This window comes from Mustelus asterias, chromosome 13, assembly GCF_964213995.1.
Source record: "Mustelus asterias chromosome 13, sMusAst1.hap1.1, whole genome shotgun sequence".
NCBI classification, from domain to species: Eukaryota; Metazoa; Chordata; class Chondrichthyes; order Carcharhiniformes; family Triakidae; genus Mustelus; species Mustelus asterias.
In genome coordinates this window covers 56,317,689-56,336,123 of record NC_135813.1, presented here as the reverse complement: position 1 = coordinate 56,336,123, position 18,435 = coordinate 56,317,689, and the positions used below count along the sequence as shown (strand labels likewise).

Here is an 18,435-nt window from a genome sequence, read left to right as displayed (position 1 = left end):
GGTTGGAGGTGGATCAGATTAGGCTTCAACCATTACCTCAAGAACCCCTGACTGTAAAACTTCAGTATTATGTTCAAATTCTCCACATTTAGGCAGGGCTGGAAAGTGGAGTTGAGGCCACAATCTCATCAGCCGTGATCTTATTGAATGGCTGAGCAGACCCGAGGAGCCAAATGGCCTACTCCTGTTCTTTACAATGTCATGAACTGACGCCTGTTTTGATTTCCCATGTTCAGCTTTTCTCCCCCTCCCCTCCTCCATCTCATCTCTCCCAGAAGAACAGATTAATTTTGGGATTCTGCTTCGATTGATCCTGATATCATTCGAGCAATATTAAGTGTCAGTCTAACACCTTATCCAAAAAATATATTTACTTTGTTTGAGCTGGCTGATAATTTTTTCTTCCTTACACTGAAGCCAGTTGTTAGCACCCTGGCAGATCAGCTTTCATAACCAGACCAAAATCAAGCTGAAGACCATCATAGAAACATAGAATCCCTACAGTGCAGAAGGAGGCCATTCGGCCCATTGAGTCTGCACTGACCACAATCCCACCCAAGCCCTATTCCCGAAACCCCATATATTTACCCCGCTAATCCCCTGACACTAGGGTCAATTTATCACGGCCAATCAACCTGGCCTGCACATCTTTGGACTGTGGGAGGAAACCGGAGCACCTGGAGAAAACCCACGCAGACATGGGGAGAATGTGCAGACTCCGCACAGACAGTGACCCGAGGCTGGAATTGAATCGGGTCCCTGGCTCTATGAGGCAGCAGTGCTAACCATAGTGCCACCGTGCCGCCATTAGGCATGTACTTCTGTTTGTACCATGCCTGCTGGGTGACTGGGAAAATTACCAATTATTTTTGCATGTCAATAGTCTCTTTAGAAAGGAATACTGGAATAAATCTTATCTAATAGGCAGCCTGCCACTTGTAGCTAAAGTAGTAAGTGGAGCGCTGTATTGTACTGAAACTGGATTTCAGAAGGTTGCCCTTTCACCTCCAAGCCTGAGTTTCAATCCAGGCTATACGGATGAGGTAGATTGAAGCCTGCTTACTTTCTGGAAGACTTCTTGGGTGAAATGATTTTGTCTGGATCCTTGTGAATGTGGATGTACAGGGCGTCCGCAAGCATGCATATGTACTCATTGTGATTTCATATAAATCAGCAGAATGATTGGCTGCTGTTAGAAGTGGAAAGGTTTGCAGTTGGTTAAAGTTGAACCAGAGTAGTGGGTATCCAACAGAAATTATGAAGAGAAGTGGTTAACGTTTTTGGTCAAAGGAAATACTGTTTCATTCTCCGCAGATGCTGCTTGACCTGCTTAGTATTTCCAACATTTCCTTTAATTTCAGATTTATAGTGCCCATAGTATTAAAGTAAAGTTTATTTATTAGTCACAAGTAGGCAAGTATTTATTAGTCACATTGCAATGAAATTATTGTGAAAATCTCCTAGTCGCCACACTCCGGCGCCTGTTCGGGTACACTGAGGGAGAATTTAGCATGGCCAATGCACTTAACCAGCATGACTTTCAGACTGTGGGAGGAAACCGGAGCACCCGGAGGAAACCCACGTGGACACGGGGAGAACGTGCAGACTCCACTCAGACAGTGACCCAAGCTGGAAATTGAACTTGGGTCCCTGGCACTATGAGGCAGCAGTGCTAACCACAGTGCCACCGTGCTGCCTCTTTTGCTTTTGGGAAAATTATCAACTGTTTCCTGCTAGTGAATTGCCATTTTTTTTCACCAAATCCCTCCCTGTCCCCAGTCCCCACCTGACAACAGTGATGCTGTTGTTCACAGGTCCTCTGGCAAAGTTGCTTTCAGGAATTGGGGAGCAGATTAATTTTACTTGTATATTGCTGAAAGGTAAAGTCGCCATAGTCCCAGATGACCATAGACTGACTGGTGGTGATTTAACCTGAGGATCGCCACACCCCAGGCGAGGAGCAAGGTTGAGAAGGCAGGCCCTCATAAATAACCACAGCTGGTACGGGAATTGAACTTGCACTGTTGGTGTCGTTCTGCATCACTAACCAGCTGTCCAGCCAACTGAGCTAAACCAAACCCAATTGCTGCAAAGAGACATGTTGTTAAAGCTTTTCATCTTGCACTCATCAGAACAAATGGAAGAATGCCACTGAAGACTGTCCCCTACTACCACTACCGTCTTATGTGCTCTGCTCACTTGAATGGCTTCCTGTACCCCAGTGCCATTTTGTTCTTTCCCCTGCCTGCAGCAGTAGTGGACTCGCCAACATTAAGGGCATTTAAATGGTCATTGGATAAACATATGGATGATATTGGAATAGTGTAGGTTAGATGGGCTTTAGATTGGTTTCACTGGTCGGTGCAACATCGAGGGCCGATGGGCATGGACTGTGCTGTAATGTTCTATGTTCTATGCCATGGCCAGTTAGCTTATCACCCTACAGCCCCCACACTCAACCAAACAAGCTGAGAGAACCTTAAACCTGTTGGATAATTGCAGAGGCTGACACTCCTGCCCTCTGGCGTGCCTCAGCTGTAGTCACACCCCCCCTGTCCCTGACCACTTTCCAAACCAGAAGATCCTATCCTAAGGGGTGTGACCGCCTCCTGAAACAAAGCATCCAAGTAATTCTCTCCCTTTCTGATGTGTCACAGTGTCTGCAGCTCAGCCTCCAGCTCAATGACTCTGAGCCAAAGTTCCTCCAGTCTCAGACACTTAATGCAGATGCGTTTGTCCTGGATCAATGTCATCCAGCAGCTCCCTAATGCTGCAACCTTGACAATCACCTGTCCTGCCATCCTTAATGTGTTTTAAATAATTAATTAAATTATTTACTTAAGGTGCTTTTTATATATTTTATTAAATAACTACCAAATTGTGAACTGTTTTAAAGCCTATGGGAAGAGTAGAACTTGCCCACTTAACTCCAAGCTTGCACTCTGATCTTTGGTGCACTCTGTTTACTTCTCTTGCACAACTCTGTTCTATTTTGAACTACTTGTATCACCATACTATATTCAGCCCTAACTTTCCCTTATTCCCGACGCAAGATTTTCACACACTGCCCCTTACACTGAGCACTTAGTGATCAATCAGCTTACCAATTTCTTGTGACCACAGTTGAGTTTTGTTCACCCACTGCTACCTCACAGCAGCTGAAATATTCACTTGTTGCCATTCCTATCCCTTCCTATCAGCATTGTTAGAGTTCCTTCACCACACGGATTGCAGAAGTTCAAGGAGAGGGTTCACCGTTACTTTTTCAGCAGCCAAGAATGAGCAATATACCCCAGTCTTGCCAGCTATTGTCTGTGAAATATTCTATACAGACACTTCAACCAGTTTATTACACTTACTCAAGTGCCTTTATTTTATAAGACGGACAAAGGACTGTGATTCAAACTTAACTTTATTAAAAACACTCAATATATTAAGTTAACTTTCTCCAAAGTAGGCTAATTGCCTGGTGAAATCGATTGGGTTGTTGGATTCAGTTCACTGGCTCACAACGACAGATGGACTTGGTCCGCTTAGTACAAAGGTGGATCTCGCACGCACTCCTCCTTGCGCCGTCCCAGGTCACAGTGGTGGAATCTTTGCTGGAGTTTGTCTTGAATATGGCTGTTTTTATCCCTCCTTCCTTCATAGAATGTTCACTGGTTTTTGGCCAATGGGATGACAAGTTGGAGGGTCACAACACCCAATGAGGTTAGGCCAGGTCATCCTAGTTGTACATATCTCTTTAATAGCGGGGAGTCTGGCTGAAACTAGGGAATACACAATCATATCTTTTGGCTGAGTACCTCCTGATGGGTTTGGGCTATAGCGACTCTTCCATTGTAAAGTTTAAGCCTCTTCATTCAATATGTAAAAGGTCTGGTTTCGGGTCATGATGACTCCCCTATTGTTAAAGTGAAGTATCCCTGTTCGATATGCGAGACAGTTCTGGTATGTGTTCCTGTTGGCTTTTGACCTGTGGTGACCTTCAGCAGTCACGGGCATTCAGCCTTGGATCTTCAGGTAAGCGTTCTCCAAGGCGGCCTTCACGACACATGACAGCGCAGAGTCGCTGAGCAGAAACTGATAGCCAAGTTCCGCACACTTGAGGACGGCCTAAACCGGGATGTTGGATTCATGTCACATTATCAGTAACCCCCACAGCTTGCCTCCTGATCTTGCAGAATCTCACTAGCTGTTCTGTCTGGAGACAATACACATCTCTTTAACCTGTGTTTAATGTTCCCTCCACCCACATTATCTGTACCTTTAAGACCTGGCTGGCTGTAGAGATTTGCATTCTAATTAGTATTCTGTAACTTGATGTTGTGTCTCTGTGCACTGTTGGAGAACAGATTTTCACTCCATCTGACGAAGGAGCTGTGCTCCGAAAGCTTATGGTATTTGCTACCAAATAAACCTGTTGGACTTTAACCTGGTGTTGTGAGACTTCTTACTGTGCTTACCCCAGTCCAACGCCAGCATCTCCACATCGTGACCTCATAGAAGCAGTTTTGAGCTGCATTAATTTAAAATGTCCAGTTTTATGTTGGCTTAATTTCTCAGGCCTTGTCCACTTGACCATACCATGATGCTTAAATTCCTAGAATTAATTATTTTAAAAATTCTCCAAAGTACTTAATTCTGTGCACCCGGAATGCTCTTTGAAGATGTGTGTGTAATAAATATGTTTTTAAAATCTTAAATTTCAATACCTAGCTAATTTAAATATTTTCTTTTACAGACCGGATCACTTGAATGGACACATCAAACAGGTGCACACTGCTGAGAGGCCTTTTAAATGTCAGGTGTGTTGTTTGTTCGTTATACAATCTCCAAAGCTCTTAGGTTTAGCAGTGATCTGCCCAAGGACAGGTTATCTGCTCTTTGCTCCACGTCTCGCAGTCCTACAGGTTCTTCTTGTGCTGCTTGTATAGCCTCCCATGTTGAGGTTCAGTGACCAGTTTGACTAGAGAAAAGAATACATGTGGTGGTTTCCCATTGCCTCCCTCGAGTGCTTAAAGGAAACACCAGTTCTCTTTCCAAAGGAACGTATCTGCCTGTAAGCATCCGCCGTCCCTCGAGGTTCCAGCTCTTTCGCCACTGCCATCAAAAAGTAACTGGTTTTGCCTTTGGCGATGCCTTGCAACCCTGAGCATGGGATCCTAACCTGGATCTGGGACAACTTGCAGCAGGGCAGAGTCGATTTCCCTCTCCGGACTCAAATAATCTTGCCCAAATGTATAATTTAGGTAATGCCATACCTTACTCTATAGCAGCTGCTACATTTCTGCCAACGATACTCCCAGTGCAGTTTGCCAGTTGGAGAGTGTCACAGAAAGCCTGGTCCTGTCTTCACCTGGCAGCCGGACATCAGGAGCTACTGGATAGCAATCAGGCGCAGGAACCCTAACTTTCTCTCGCCCAGGGACACTTGAGGCCAATTTCAGCAATTTTACACCTACCTTAACTGACATCAATAATTCATCATAGCTCCGAGATAGAATGTTATGGTGTTTCTGGCCTCTTTAGGGCAGGGAGTTTATCAACTGAACTGAAAGGAAGAAGTGTTGATTTCTGCTTAATTTCTAAGTGGTAATTGGGAATTATACTGTTGAATAGATTTTTAAAAAAGGACTTTATTTCTGTAGTGTCCTTCACCACCACCAAACATCTCAAAATGATTTAAAGTTGTTTTAATGCGTTGTCACTGCTGTAATGTAGGAAACAAGGCCGGTGCACAGCAAGCCTCCACAAATAGCAAAGTGATAATGACCAAATCATTTAGTAGATGTTGATTGAGGGATAGATATTGGCCAGTACAGCGAGGATAACTCCTTTCCTACTATCTTCAAAACATAGAAACATAGAAGATAGTAGTAGTCAGAGGAGGCCATTCAAACTTCGAGCCTGCTCAGCCATTCATCACGATCATGGCTGATTGTCCAACTCAATAACCTAATCCTGCTTTCTCCCCCATAAACTTTGATCCCCATATTCCACAATATGGGATATTTTATGTCCACCTGGGAGGACAATAGATGGCTCAGTTTAATGTTTCATCTGAAGGTCTTCTCAGCATTGCACTGGAGTATCAAACTTGATTTTTGTGTTCCAATCGTAGAGTGGGACTTGAACCCAGAGGCGAGAATGCTACCAAATGAGCCATGGCTGACACCACTGTTATTATCAGAATCATTTCCTTATTGTTTGTGTTCTGCAGACCTGTGAAGCTTCCTTTGCGACCAAAGATCGCCTGCGTTCTCACTTGACATGTCATGAGGAGAAGGTCCCCTGTCAGGTGTGTGGGAAATACCTACGTGCAGCTTATATGACTGATCACATCAAAAAGCACAACGAAGGACCGAATAACATCTGTAACATCTGTAACAAAGGTAACGTTTAAAAACTGAAGAGGACTTACTTAAAAAAGAAAACCCAACTTGCTGTGCTATTCACCTCAATTAAAGGTTGATTCTGTAGAGATGTTCTATTAATCTGATGTGCTTTGTTGGTCTGAGGATTTTGTGTTTTTAATTGCACTAAGGGACAAAGCCAAAGTAAAAACATTCAGTGATTTATAGTCTTTACTGTCATTAGTAAAAGTTGATTTGCAGAGTTGGTGAACTGAAAATCTTTAGTTTACCTTTCTAATAGGAAGTCCTTTGAGCTCTTACCCTCAAGTTTCATTTTAATCACGAAATTGTGCCTATCATGCCTTTTGTATGAAAGATTCTTGATGGTAAAGTTGAAAGAAGCACCTAAAGCCTAAGATGTTTTTGGAAGGATGAAATTAACCTTCATGAAATTTGGTGTCTCTAACGTGAACCTGGACTCCCATGTGAAATATAGCATAGTGTTACGGAAGTATTACACTTCAACCCAATTAGCTCAAATATGTGTTTGGAAATTATTGTTAACTGAATGTTGCTGATAGAAAAGGTGATTGTGAGTTTTGCACTGTCATTAGTAGAAGTTGATTTGCAGAGTTGGTGAACTGAAAATCTTTAGTTTACCTTTCTAATAGGAAGTCCTTTGAGCTCTTACCCTCAAGTTTCATTTTAATCACGAAATTGTGCCTATCATGCCTTTTGTATGAAGAAATTTCAAAAGTCCAGATAATTATCCACCTTCTACAGCAGAAATAGCAATTGATGACAGTAGCAAATAACTAAGTGGGTGGTGGTGTGCCTCCTGCACTGCTACCATATTGTAGAGCATCTGCCCAGCAAACTGGGATTATCTCATCTTAATATTTACAATGCTGTTGTGTTTGGTAATCCTTACACTTAGTAAGCAGTCGCTGTCTACATCTGACTGCTAACAAGTTCATCCTGTAACTGGTTTTGCTCTTCTGCATGCCTCCCTCTACCCTTTCCTGAATTGCACAAACTCCAGTGTGAGCAAGCCCATGTAGCACCTTGGTCTTACGGCTATACAGTCTGTCTCTTTCTTTATCCAGAGGTGATTGGTTGCCATTTTTAAGACCTAAGATATGAAGTGTTTATAATGCCACATGACTAACTGTATGTTTTCTTCACTAGTTTGGCTCCATAACTTCATACTAAGACAATCTTGGGAGATGGTGACATAGTGGTAATGTCACTAGCCTAGTCATCTAGAGATCCAGGCTAATCTAGGGACATGGGTTCAAACTCCACCACAACAGCTGGTGGAACTTAAATTCAGTTAATAAGTCTTGGAATTGAAAACTTGTTCCAGACTAACATCAATCGTTGTAAAAACCAAACTGGTTCACTTGTGTCATTGAGAGAAGGAAATTTGCCATTCTTACCCAGTCTGGCCTATATGTGACTCCAGGTCCACACAATGTGGTTGACTCTTAACTGCCCTCTGAAATGGTCAAGCAAGTCACTCAGCTCAAAGGCAAGTAGCAATAGGCAACAAATGCTGATCATGCCAGCTATGCCAAATTTCCAACAAAGATTATTTTTAAAAATTTGAATAAGTTGCTAAGCTTGCCATTAATCACTGTGGGGAAAAGTATTGCTTTTCTGTCTCCAGTTCTGTATAGCAGCCAGTAAGTGTTGCAAAGCATCTCAGTAGGTCTGAGTGAGGACTTGCGCAGGCCCACCCTCACCCTTCCCCATTTAATTAGTCTTTTATATGCCAGCATTATAAATCTTAGGCTGGGACGAAAGTCAATGGACTTCTGGCTGCCTTTCCAAATTTTCTGTCCTGCCCACAACATTTCCCACCGTGGGTTGGACTGGAAAATCCCACCCATATCTTTCCTGCCTTTCAAACTTAGTTTGTGAATTTTATGTTCATATTGAGGGATGCAATATTTCCTCCAGTGTTGACTCGTCCTCTGATCATATATGTGACTTTTCAATGAAGAGGGAGGCTCCCTCTATACAACCCTAACAATGCTTTCTGGCTGCTTACTTAAGAAGAGTGTGTTTTATCACTGTGACACTCTCTCTTTCCCACACCAGCGATCATGTGGCCTTGAGACAAAATTCATGTCAAACCGAATTGGGATTTTTAAGCATGGTGGCATTTTGTATTTAAAAGTATTGTACTAAGTTCCTGTTTCTTAACTATAGCCAGAGCACTCAACCCTGGTTGAGCAATATAGGTTGAGTTCCCAGTGTTTGAATGGTATCAATGCAAGGCCTTTGAGATTGGGATTGTTTAGGTAATCATGCCAACAGAAATCTTAATCCCAGCAGAAGCCAGGATTCCCAGAAGTATCTGATTAGTTGGGGTTTATTTTTGAGCACTATGGCAACCAAGGAAAGACCATGCAGTGTGGGATTCAGTTTAATACCCTAGTGCACATTGTGAATATGATATTGGTTACTTGAGACACTGCAGGAATAAATTGAAATGATGAATGCTGGATCTTTTTTCTATTTGCTGAGAGTTTATACCTTTCTCACACCACCATTGCGGGGCAAATGTCTTTCTGGCCAATCAGAGTATGTGCCAGGAGGCATACAGGAGCACTGAAGACACCTTGTCTGATTTGCATTCATTGTGGGTGATTGGTATCTTCTGAATGGAGCTGCTTACATACATTCAGCCTGTAACATCATTGTTTTATCAACTCACTCCCATATGAAGCTGAGCTTTATCCGAGAATGGTGTTTGGAAAATAGTGTCCTGTGCACCCCCCCCCCCCCCCCCCCCCGATTTTTGTGTTCCGTGTGTGTGTGTCAGTTTCTTGCTGCAGCCAGTGCAGATGGTTAGTTAGTTGGGCATTATACTTGGAAGGGTGGTGTTTCTGTGCCCAGGCATGAAACACTGAGCTAGGAGCGAAAACACAAAAAAATTGCAAGGTGATGTATAATTCTTCAGTCACAGCCCACGATGAAAGCCAGCAGACTGATATCCTGAACTCTTTGTCTAATACACAAATGACATCAACTGGTTTGTGCAAAGAATTTTGGTGACTTACATTAATATTTTTTCATATTTGATGTTTTGTCAATTGATTTGAGTGTAATGTGAGCAGATGTCCTATTTCTTCAAATATGTTGTAATCGTTTAGTTGAATTCCCACTGCACCCTTAGAATACAGCAAATATTGACTGAAATATGCCCAAAAAGCAATAATTCATTCAAAGTTGGGTGTTGGAGTGTCTGAATGAAGATGTAATTTCTAAAGCTGGTCTTGATGTGGATTTAAAAGTACACAGTCACAACAATGTCTTAAACTACTGATCAAAGCATAGAATCATAGAATGGTTGGTTATAGTACAGAAGGGGGCCATTCGGGTCTGTGTGGCTCCCTGTATGAGAAATCCATCCTTTCCCACATCCCTGAATGTTTCCCCTCTGCAAGTACTTATCTAACTCCCTTTTAAAAGCCATGATTGAATCTGCCTCCAGCACTCTTTCAAACAGAGCATTTCAGATCATAACCACTCATTTCATTGCAAAGATTTTTCTCATGGCACCTTTGCTCTTTTTGCCAATCAACTTAATTTAGGTCCAGGAAAAAATTTGTTGCGCGAATGCTTAAAGATAAATGCAGAACTTCACTGCCACTATCTGAACAGTAAACCAGAGCTCACATGGATCACGCTACACTAAACCTGAGTCATTGGGTGGCTATGTGAAGTGGATGCTCAGCTGTTTATTTAAATATAATGGAGAGGTATCCATTAATTAATCCTCTCCTTCCCTCCTCCAACTCCCATTCCAATTTAATCCTATCCTTTTCTGGAGTTGCTTATCATGTTGGGCTGTGGTCCCACAAGCAGTGACTGCCTTCCGGCACTTCACTCGAGTGCTAATTCTTAGTACATGACCCCCTGCAGGCTACTGCGTCGTTGGATGGTATGACTACTGTAGCCAATAGGAGGGGAGTGTACTGTTCCTTGGCTAAAATTCGATAAGCAGCAAACCTTTTTATCTGTGTAACTCAGTACCATAACATGATGCATTTACCCAGTGAACCACTCAGGGAAGCTTCATATGTATTATTATAGCCAGCTAAATGTTAGTGTACCCCTTTCTCTAGAGTTCTGGTCACTAAGCACAGTGGCATGCAATGGCTATATCCTGAAAGGATGTATGAGTTCAAATGATGTATAAATGGCTGGGTTTATTAGCACCATTGATAAGAAAGAGGTAAAACACAGCCCATGAAAATGTTTGTCTTTAATTCTGTAATTAAATCTTTCTTAAAAATAGGAGTATTAGAATTTAGCATGAATGCTTAATGGAAGTCTTTTTAAAAAAAACTTCTGAAGGGCTAGAATAGGACTCTGGGGCAAACCTTGTCCTACAGCTAGACAAATCTAATGGTCATGTCTTCATTTCACATTTATGCTCTCACAAAATATCAATAAGCCAGCATGTATTGTTCTTTCCAAGCTGGTGAGTGCTTTATGGTTAATTGTAGATCTCCCTCCTCCCTCCCACTGCTGCCACATCTTTTGCTGATGGTGCATAGTTAGCTGATCTCAAAGATCGCACTGTCACACCTCCTCATTAGTGAGGCTTGCTTTCTCTTGGGCTGTTGATTTCACAGAGATTATTGATTGTGATCATCCAACACATCTTTTTATTTTTTGGCTTCTTTTCACTGGCTGTTCCTGCTGGCTGGCTGTTTTGCTGCTGCTTTATTTTGTATTCAGAGGTTCCTTTTCTGTTAATGACCACCAACAATTGTTGGATAGCATAGCTATTCTAGATAATCACTGCAGGATTTTCCCTTTGAAAAGGACTTTTGCCATTTCCTATTTGAGACTCAGTTTATTAGCCCTGCACTGCAACTGTACATTGTTACTCATCAATTATGCATCTTGTTTATTTCATTATGCATCTCATTTTATGAGCCTTATATCTTTCATTCTTTGCCCATGCATTTCCACTACTGCCTTCAGTCTGAAGTGTTGAACAGTCCATTTTTGCAGCAGTCTCCACACTGAATGAATCTCTGAGTTAATCTGCCTTCAGGCTTGTTTTGGTGGTGAGAGCTCGGGATGGGATAATCTCGACCATTGCACCACCTCAATGCCACTTTTCCACCAGATGGTGCCAAGCAGTCTGACCTGAGACTGAAGGATTTGTTTGCCACAGTGCAAATATGAGTTGAAATTCTGGTTTGTAGAATCATGGTTCTCGGTCCAAAGACCAACCCTGAATCCTTGTAACTATTTAGTAGCTGTGACTTTACATTCTGTATGTCACTGCACACTGAACAATCGGGTAAACCAATCTTTTCACAGCCTCTGTCTGTCTTGCACAAGGAATAAGGGAAGAATATATCTGGTTGATTTTCTTTTGGGAGCGCATTGTCTATCCATTAACTCCTTTCCATCCCGTCCCATGTTGCAACTGCTGGACTAGCTATATTAGCGCCTCTGCCTTACCAAGGTGTGGTTTCCACACACAGTTCCCTCAAGTTAGATATTCAAAAATGTAAAACTAACCTGATGTAGTATACTCAGTAAAGGGAAACCCTGCAACTCGGAGTTTAAGATGGAAAACAAACTCTCCATTGTACTTTGTTTTTAGAAAACGTTTTACAATTTTGGACTTTGCCATTCCAAACTTGAGAAGTATCTGCAACGAATATTTGGAGATGTAAGACACAAGTATATTAAAGTGCTGATGGTGTCTCAGTTCTGGTGGTATTGCTGGGACCAGCTTGAGGGCAAGTGTGGAACAGAATGTACCACAAAGCATTAAAGTGTAATGGTTTAAGTATGCTTATTCCCAAATGTGCTAAGCCTAGTGCTTTCCCCTCCATGCCAAAGGATACTGCTTGACAAGTGTACAGGGATAAAATGTGAGGGGCGAGCTACTGAGAATAAAATGTATTAGACATGAAGCAACTCCTTTAGAGAGGACTGGTGGCATACTCTAATTTTGGATGTTCAGAAGGCTTGGAAGGGTTGGGGTTTCATCTGATGGAGTGACAGAATCTCTTCTGTCTTTTTCCTCAGGTTTTTCTACTGCTTCCTACTTAAGGGTCCATATTAAAACCCACCATGGTGTCCCTCTGCCCAACTCGCACACTTCTGATCCTTGTGACAGGCGATGCAAGCCCCAGCCTCAGATCATGATTCACAAGCAAATGCAGAGCGGGGAGATGGCTTTTCACTTTGACAGAACACGTTCGTTACAAGGCAAGCCAACTGCCATCATTCTTTTGTATTGTGTGAGTGGGCAGGCCCATTCAAAAGTCGTCATTGTGTGACACAAATCCTATTGTAAATCTATACTGGTATCTGCTGAGGAATAACAATGTTTTTCCAAGGGGCTGATGTTATCAATGATTAAATTAATAATTGTACAAGTTCTTATCTGTGGAGTGACAGGATACAGTAATGTATCTGCGAGTTCCCTCACTAGGTTAAATTACCAACTGCAGCAGTCTCTCTGGAAGAGCTTCTTTGAGTGTGGCTTAATCTCTTTTCTGAGCAGAGGAAGGGAATGTCACTTGAGGAAAAGGAAAAAAACAAGACTCTGCTATTTGCATATCTCTTGTCCTCTTACAACACAATATTATGGAGGGAGGCTTTATTCTGGAGGAGACTATCTAGAGCATTCAACAAAATTAGAAAGACTGAGCATGATAAGAGAAAGGGGAAACATTACTGACAAAATGCTAACAGGAGTGCAATGATTGCAGTGTTAATGGATACAGTTATTCAAATAAAACATCGACAGTATTGGGCTTTGTGGGGGCAGTTGGGCAAAGGGTATGATTTTTCTGACACCATCTCATTTGGAGGTTTCTATGCTAGTCCTGTCTTCCTAACTCTGCAGGTGGCCAATAAATAAGTCACCAGCTTCTCTGCAGATTCTGAGGTCTGTGTGGCTTCATTTTCTCCTTTCCTCCCTCGGTGGATTTGTTTAATGGCTGAAGCCCAAAACAAACCTGACCTTGCTGTTCTTTGCCATGAGCAGTTATGAGCAGCAGCCTGCAGGTAGCAATGTACGAGAGGAATCATGGCTGCCATCCCCTCCCATGTCCTGTCGGGGTGTAGGGCAGATTGTGATACACCCCACCCATTCACTGGGAAAATTATGTGGTCAAAGCAACAACCTAACACTCAGTGCTACAGCAGGCAGTGCCTTTACTCTAGGGTCCTGCTGTGCAATGTTAAAAGGGAAATATTGGGGTCCCTGCAGTATGCAGTGGCCAGGGTCCCATGGCAGTGCACTGCATGAGCAGTGGAACATTACACCTGTACAGTATAGGTCACACACTAAAAATTAAACATAATGTAAACCCTCTTCCTTGGAAAGTCAAGAAGCTCTCCTTGTTGAACAGCTTGTTGCATTTTTCTAACAGTGCAAACACCATTGAACTTTAGTTTCTAAGTAGTTACCATCTTGCATTCAGTTCTGAATGGTGCCAGCCTGATGCATAACTTGCTATGTGATGGGGAATACATACCATCTCCCATGCAATAGCTTATGGATCTCTGCTGGGGAAAAGGGGAGATGCATATGGTTTTGACCAGCAGAAAGGAATGATATGCCCCCCCCAGTATGCCTCTAGTAACAGAGAAGCATTGGTAGAGAGCCAGCCCTGTGTTGAAAGGAAATGATTAGAATCTGGAAGGCATTGCTAAAAAGTGACTGAGCTGAATAAAGTGAAGTCTAGGTTAAAAACTGGGAAGTGAAATTGCACTGTGATGTGTGTTTGTTTGAAATTCCTTCAAGTGATCATCTGCGGCAAGTTTAAAAGATCCTTAAACAGGTTAGTCGTCATCCAAGTCAAGAAATGAAGAATTTCCTGAGGGTGCATTTAAACTTTTCACTAAACAAACTCAGCCCAGAAGTTCCATTTGACGGATTCGTCAGGTTTGGAAAGAAAACAACAATGTTTGAAATTTTGTTTTAAAAGTGCTAAATTTTGACAGTTTGAATTATATCGATGTTGAATAAATGCTTTTCCAATGTGCCAGTCATATTTAAAACAACCCAAATATTTCACCAATTGGAAGGGGAAAAAGTGATGAAGTCACAGTCACCAGCGATGGTGACTGTCACTGAGACTTGAAGGGAAAGGTCTAAATCGGTCGCGTTACTTGTAGCACACAAAAAAATGTCCAGCTCGTATCAGAACGGTGTTTCCGGAAGATCCTTAATGAATTATTTTACACGTTCCACTCCTCCTTGCGTTCTACTTTACCCGTTCTGTCACGCACCACCTTTTTAAATTGTATCGCTTCAGGTTGAGTGAACCTGAAAGATGATCACCATGTAAAAAACCTCTTCCTGATTTCCTGTCAGACTTCCAGCAGTGTGTAGTGGACTCACTGTGACACATTATGTACAATGGGCACTGAACAAGGCTTTGGAATTAAATTACTTTCCAGAACAATCTTTATCTTTTCAAAAAGATAACCATTCGCAACTATTAATGTGTTTTTTGCTTAGAATCCCTTCTAGATTATATAGATTTTTAAAAAATTACTTTTCCCAGTTGAGAAAACAGACGGGTAATCTGCCTCCAGGGCTCTGAGACAGATATGTTGCTCTCCATTATTGATTATAGGTTCCTATGTTCCGGTCATGGCAGTGTGTGTACGAGTGATCCAGTAAATTTGATCTTGGATTTTCCATCTGCCTCCATCTCTTTTTCCTTGCATCTTATCCTGACTAAAACTGGAAACTTCCTGAGAAGGGTTGTATGCACTAAGCTATCACTCTGCCATCACTATAACCTTTTTTGAGGACTGGAGAAAGGAGGGAGAGACTGGATTTTTTTTTCCAGGCTCTGTACTTGTACACAGACATATGGTGCGTAATAAATTGTGACTGTTCCTGACCCTTCAACCAAATGCAAATGTTGTAGTTTTTTCCAAAACACTTCATTTAGTTTTAAGGCGCGTCTGTTGGTGAATTTTGTGTACAAACTATGTAGATGAAGTAAATGAATTGGAAATGATATTTTGTGAAGTGAAGCCTGCTTTAAGTCTGTAGTCAGGACAGAGCATTGGGTGGTGTGGTGCCTGGTTTGTTTCTGTATTTCCAGTCACAGCAAGCTATGGCTAACATTGATTTTCTTGTATTTCTGCAGACGGTGAGATGGATGGTTTGAAGTGTCAGCATCAGGACTCGCAGGACAACTCTGACTCCTTTGGAGATCTCTCAGACATCAGTGACCTTAAATCTCCTCTGAAACATGACCAGGATGAGTCCTTTCAGTGTGACCTCAACAACGGGAAAATTAAAATCGAGGCCAGTGCTGAGCAGTACACTGAACCGAAAAAATACACCTGCCCAGACTGCGGCTCAGTGTTTAAATCCAAGTCTTATCTGAACAAGCATATGCTAAAGGTCCACGTCAAGCCCACTGGGGGTCCGCTGGCTGACTTGCCCACTGGCCTAAGCTCGCCTTTTTCACCCCAGCAAAACATGTCCCTCTTGGAGTCATTCGGGTTTCAGATTGTTCAGAATGCATTTGGCTCCACTTTGGCTGATCCTGATCCTGATCCAGGTCCTGATCCTGGTCCAGAACCTGAACAGAGCACTGAGGATCCTGCAGAGCAGAAATGAGGTTTCGTCCATGAACAGCTCCTCAAAGTACAAAACATGGTCAGCGTTCAGTGAATGGCAGTGCTTAAATTGTCCACATTTAAAAAAACAAGACATCCAAAACAAAACACTGGGTGGTGGGAAAGGGTCCGTTGGGTGCTGTGGTCTGTGTCATCCTGGCCACCAGACTCGGTGTTCTCCAGAACATTTTCTTGGATAGAAAACGGTTCCTTGCCCTTTCATAGTAGGAGTCAGTTAGCCCACAGGTTGGATGCAGCAGGTGTATTTGTACCACGTTCAGTATATGAATTGGGAGTTGTCTCCAGCAGCTGATTATTTCCAAAGAACTGTTTTTAATCAAATGGTCGCGTCATGTTTTTCCGGCAGACGTGCTTCCATGCCAGCTAACAAGCATCTGCCCAATGAAATTATTAAATGGTGGAGGAGGCTTGAGGGGCCGAATGGCCTAATCCTGCTCCTACTTCTTATGTTCTCCAATGCTAAAAGTATACACTAAGTAGTCTTTTTTAAAATTGAAAAGTGCGCTAAGGAATGAATTAGATACAAGTATTAAGATCGGTTTAGTACCAAATATTGAGTTTTTAAAAGAAATTATAACTCCAAAGCCCATAAAGAATGACCGTTGCACAGGCCTTTGTTAGTTGTTAGGTGCCCTTTTAAATGGCTTAGATGCACGGCTCACAGAATTGTTGAGTGCTTTTGTGGATAGAAAGTGGATGTTTGAGTCATCCATGGGCTAGCCTGGATGTAAAGGGACATCCCATTACAGTGATGTCTTAAAAAGGTTACTCCCAACTCCAAACTGCTGATTGCAATGCGTGTTGCAATGCCAAGTGTTTGATGCTGAAATTTCGCTGTTTGGTACTTCGTAACTAAATTGTGGGGGGAGAAAACGATGTTGGTATGGTTTCAGTGGGGAAAATATTTCTGAACATATCTACAAGCACATTAACACAAAATGGTGAGACAAAATCCTAGTGACTTATATTTAACCTACAGAACATGCTGTCATGTTCCAAAGCGAATGCTACCGGCAGTCATTAACTGCTGATGGAGAGAGAATCCGCAGCCTTTTACCAGGATGGCAGCATGAGTTGAGGCCCAGATTTTCTGAAATTTGAGTCCTTTTATAAGCTTGTATTCACTGAAATGCAAGACTGTTCACTGATATATGAAAGCTCTTCCATCTGATCTGATTTTTAAAATGAAATCCAAATTTGAATTGCTAAAGGTGTATCACTTTCCTCACAACAATTGTGATCTCTTTTGACACCAGCAGGCTGTTAGCCAGAGCAGTGAATGACTCCACGAGGTGCAAACATTCTCTTGGAAACTTTATATTCAGTAGATGAACTGATTTTAAGAAAAAGAATCTGTGATAGGAGCTAGACATTAGCAAAGTGTTTTGTGTACAGATTATGTGAAGCTTGAGGCTTGCTTTCAAAGGTTTCAAGATAAAGAGAATGAAAATACACAGGACAGGAAAAGGCATTTTAAAAATAATATGGGTCAAGGCTCACAGACAAGTGCACCAGATCTTCAGTTAGTTAATGCCCGGTTAAATGGGGCCCTTGCTTTTTATTGATGTTTATTTATCAACTAGCAATTGAGTTGAAGTTGGGCTCAGCGATTTTATTAACATGGTAATGTCGTTGTCTGGAACTAATGCCTTTGGATAAACAGAGGAAAAAGGAGCTTCATACGATTGCTGCCTTCGTTCCAAATGCCGTGCAATGCGATTTTAACCTTATCGTGTATTTTAAAATGTGATAGGCTTTGAAACTACAGTTTGAGCAAGCAGAGGCTAAATGAAAGGAATGGCCGTGACTTAATAACAGCACACATTAGGTGTTTGGTTAATGAGACAAAAACCATTCTCTTTAAAGTAGAATAATAGTTAGTGTCTGTTAAAATGGCAGATCCCATCTGATCCTAAAATGAAACTGGAAACTGCATTTTCTGTGTATGGTACAGTTCTTAATATCCAGACTACTGACTCCAGTCAGAGGATGCTCGGTCAATTTGAATCATGGAGCTTTGTACCAGTTGCAGCTGGTTTAGGTGCTGCTGTATGTTCTTGACAGGCTAGGAAGTGGCCATGCAGCAGTCAAGAAATTCACATCTGGGGAGGGCAGGGGAGAGAGAACTATGTCTCCTGCTTCAAATTGACATTTTTGTTACGTTCTGTGCTGTAGAGAGGGTGTGGGTAGATGACCTTATTTCTTGCTGTTTATGCTGACGTGGAGCCCCATTGCTTGAAAGTCCGTGGCACCTGAAATGAAAAGGAATGGGAGCACACCAAGCTGGGAGGCTGGGGGGGAGAGCAAAAAACATGTACTTTTATTTAAAACAAAACACTGTTTACAAAATCCTTTTGGTCATTGGAGTCAGTGTTTAAAATTGGACACATAGTTGGGTTAGTGATGTGCTTGCAGTGTC

At 42.2% G+C, this 18,435-nt stretch overlaps 1 protein-coding gene across 2 annotated transcripts in view; it reads left to right on the top strand.

Moving 5' to 3' along the window:
• The window catches only part of patz1 (POZ/BTB and AT hook containing zinc finger 1), a 50,334-nt gene extending 33,770 nt beyond the window's left edge, over positions 1-16,564 (top strand). Inside the window, exons 2-5 of one of the 2 annotated variants that reach the window (XM_078226812.1) lie at positions 4,745-4,808; positions 6,224-6,395; positions 12,426-12,608; positions 15,518-16,564. In XM_078226812.1, the coding sequence (XP_078082938.1) occupies positions 4,745-4,808; positions 6,224-6,395; positions 12,426-12,608; positions 15,518-15,996 (898 nt within the window). In that variant the 3' untranslated portion in view covers positions 15,997-16,564. The remainder of the gene's footprint in view (positions 1-4,744; positions 4,809-6,223; positions 6,396-12,425; positions 12,609-15,517) is intronic. The other variant, XM_078226813.1, reaches the window with a different exon arrangement.
• Positions 16,565-18,435: the final 1,871 nt, after the last annotated feature.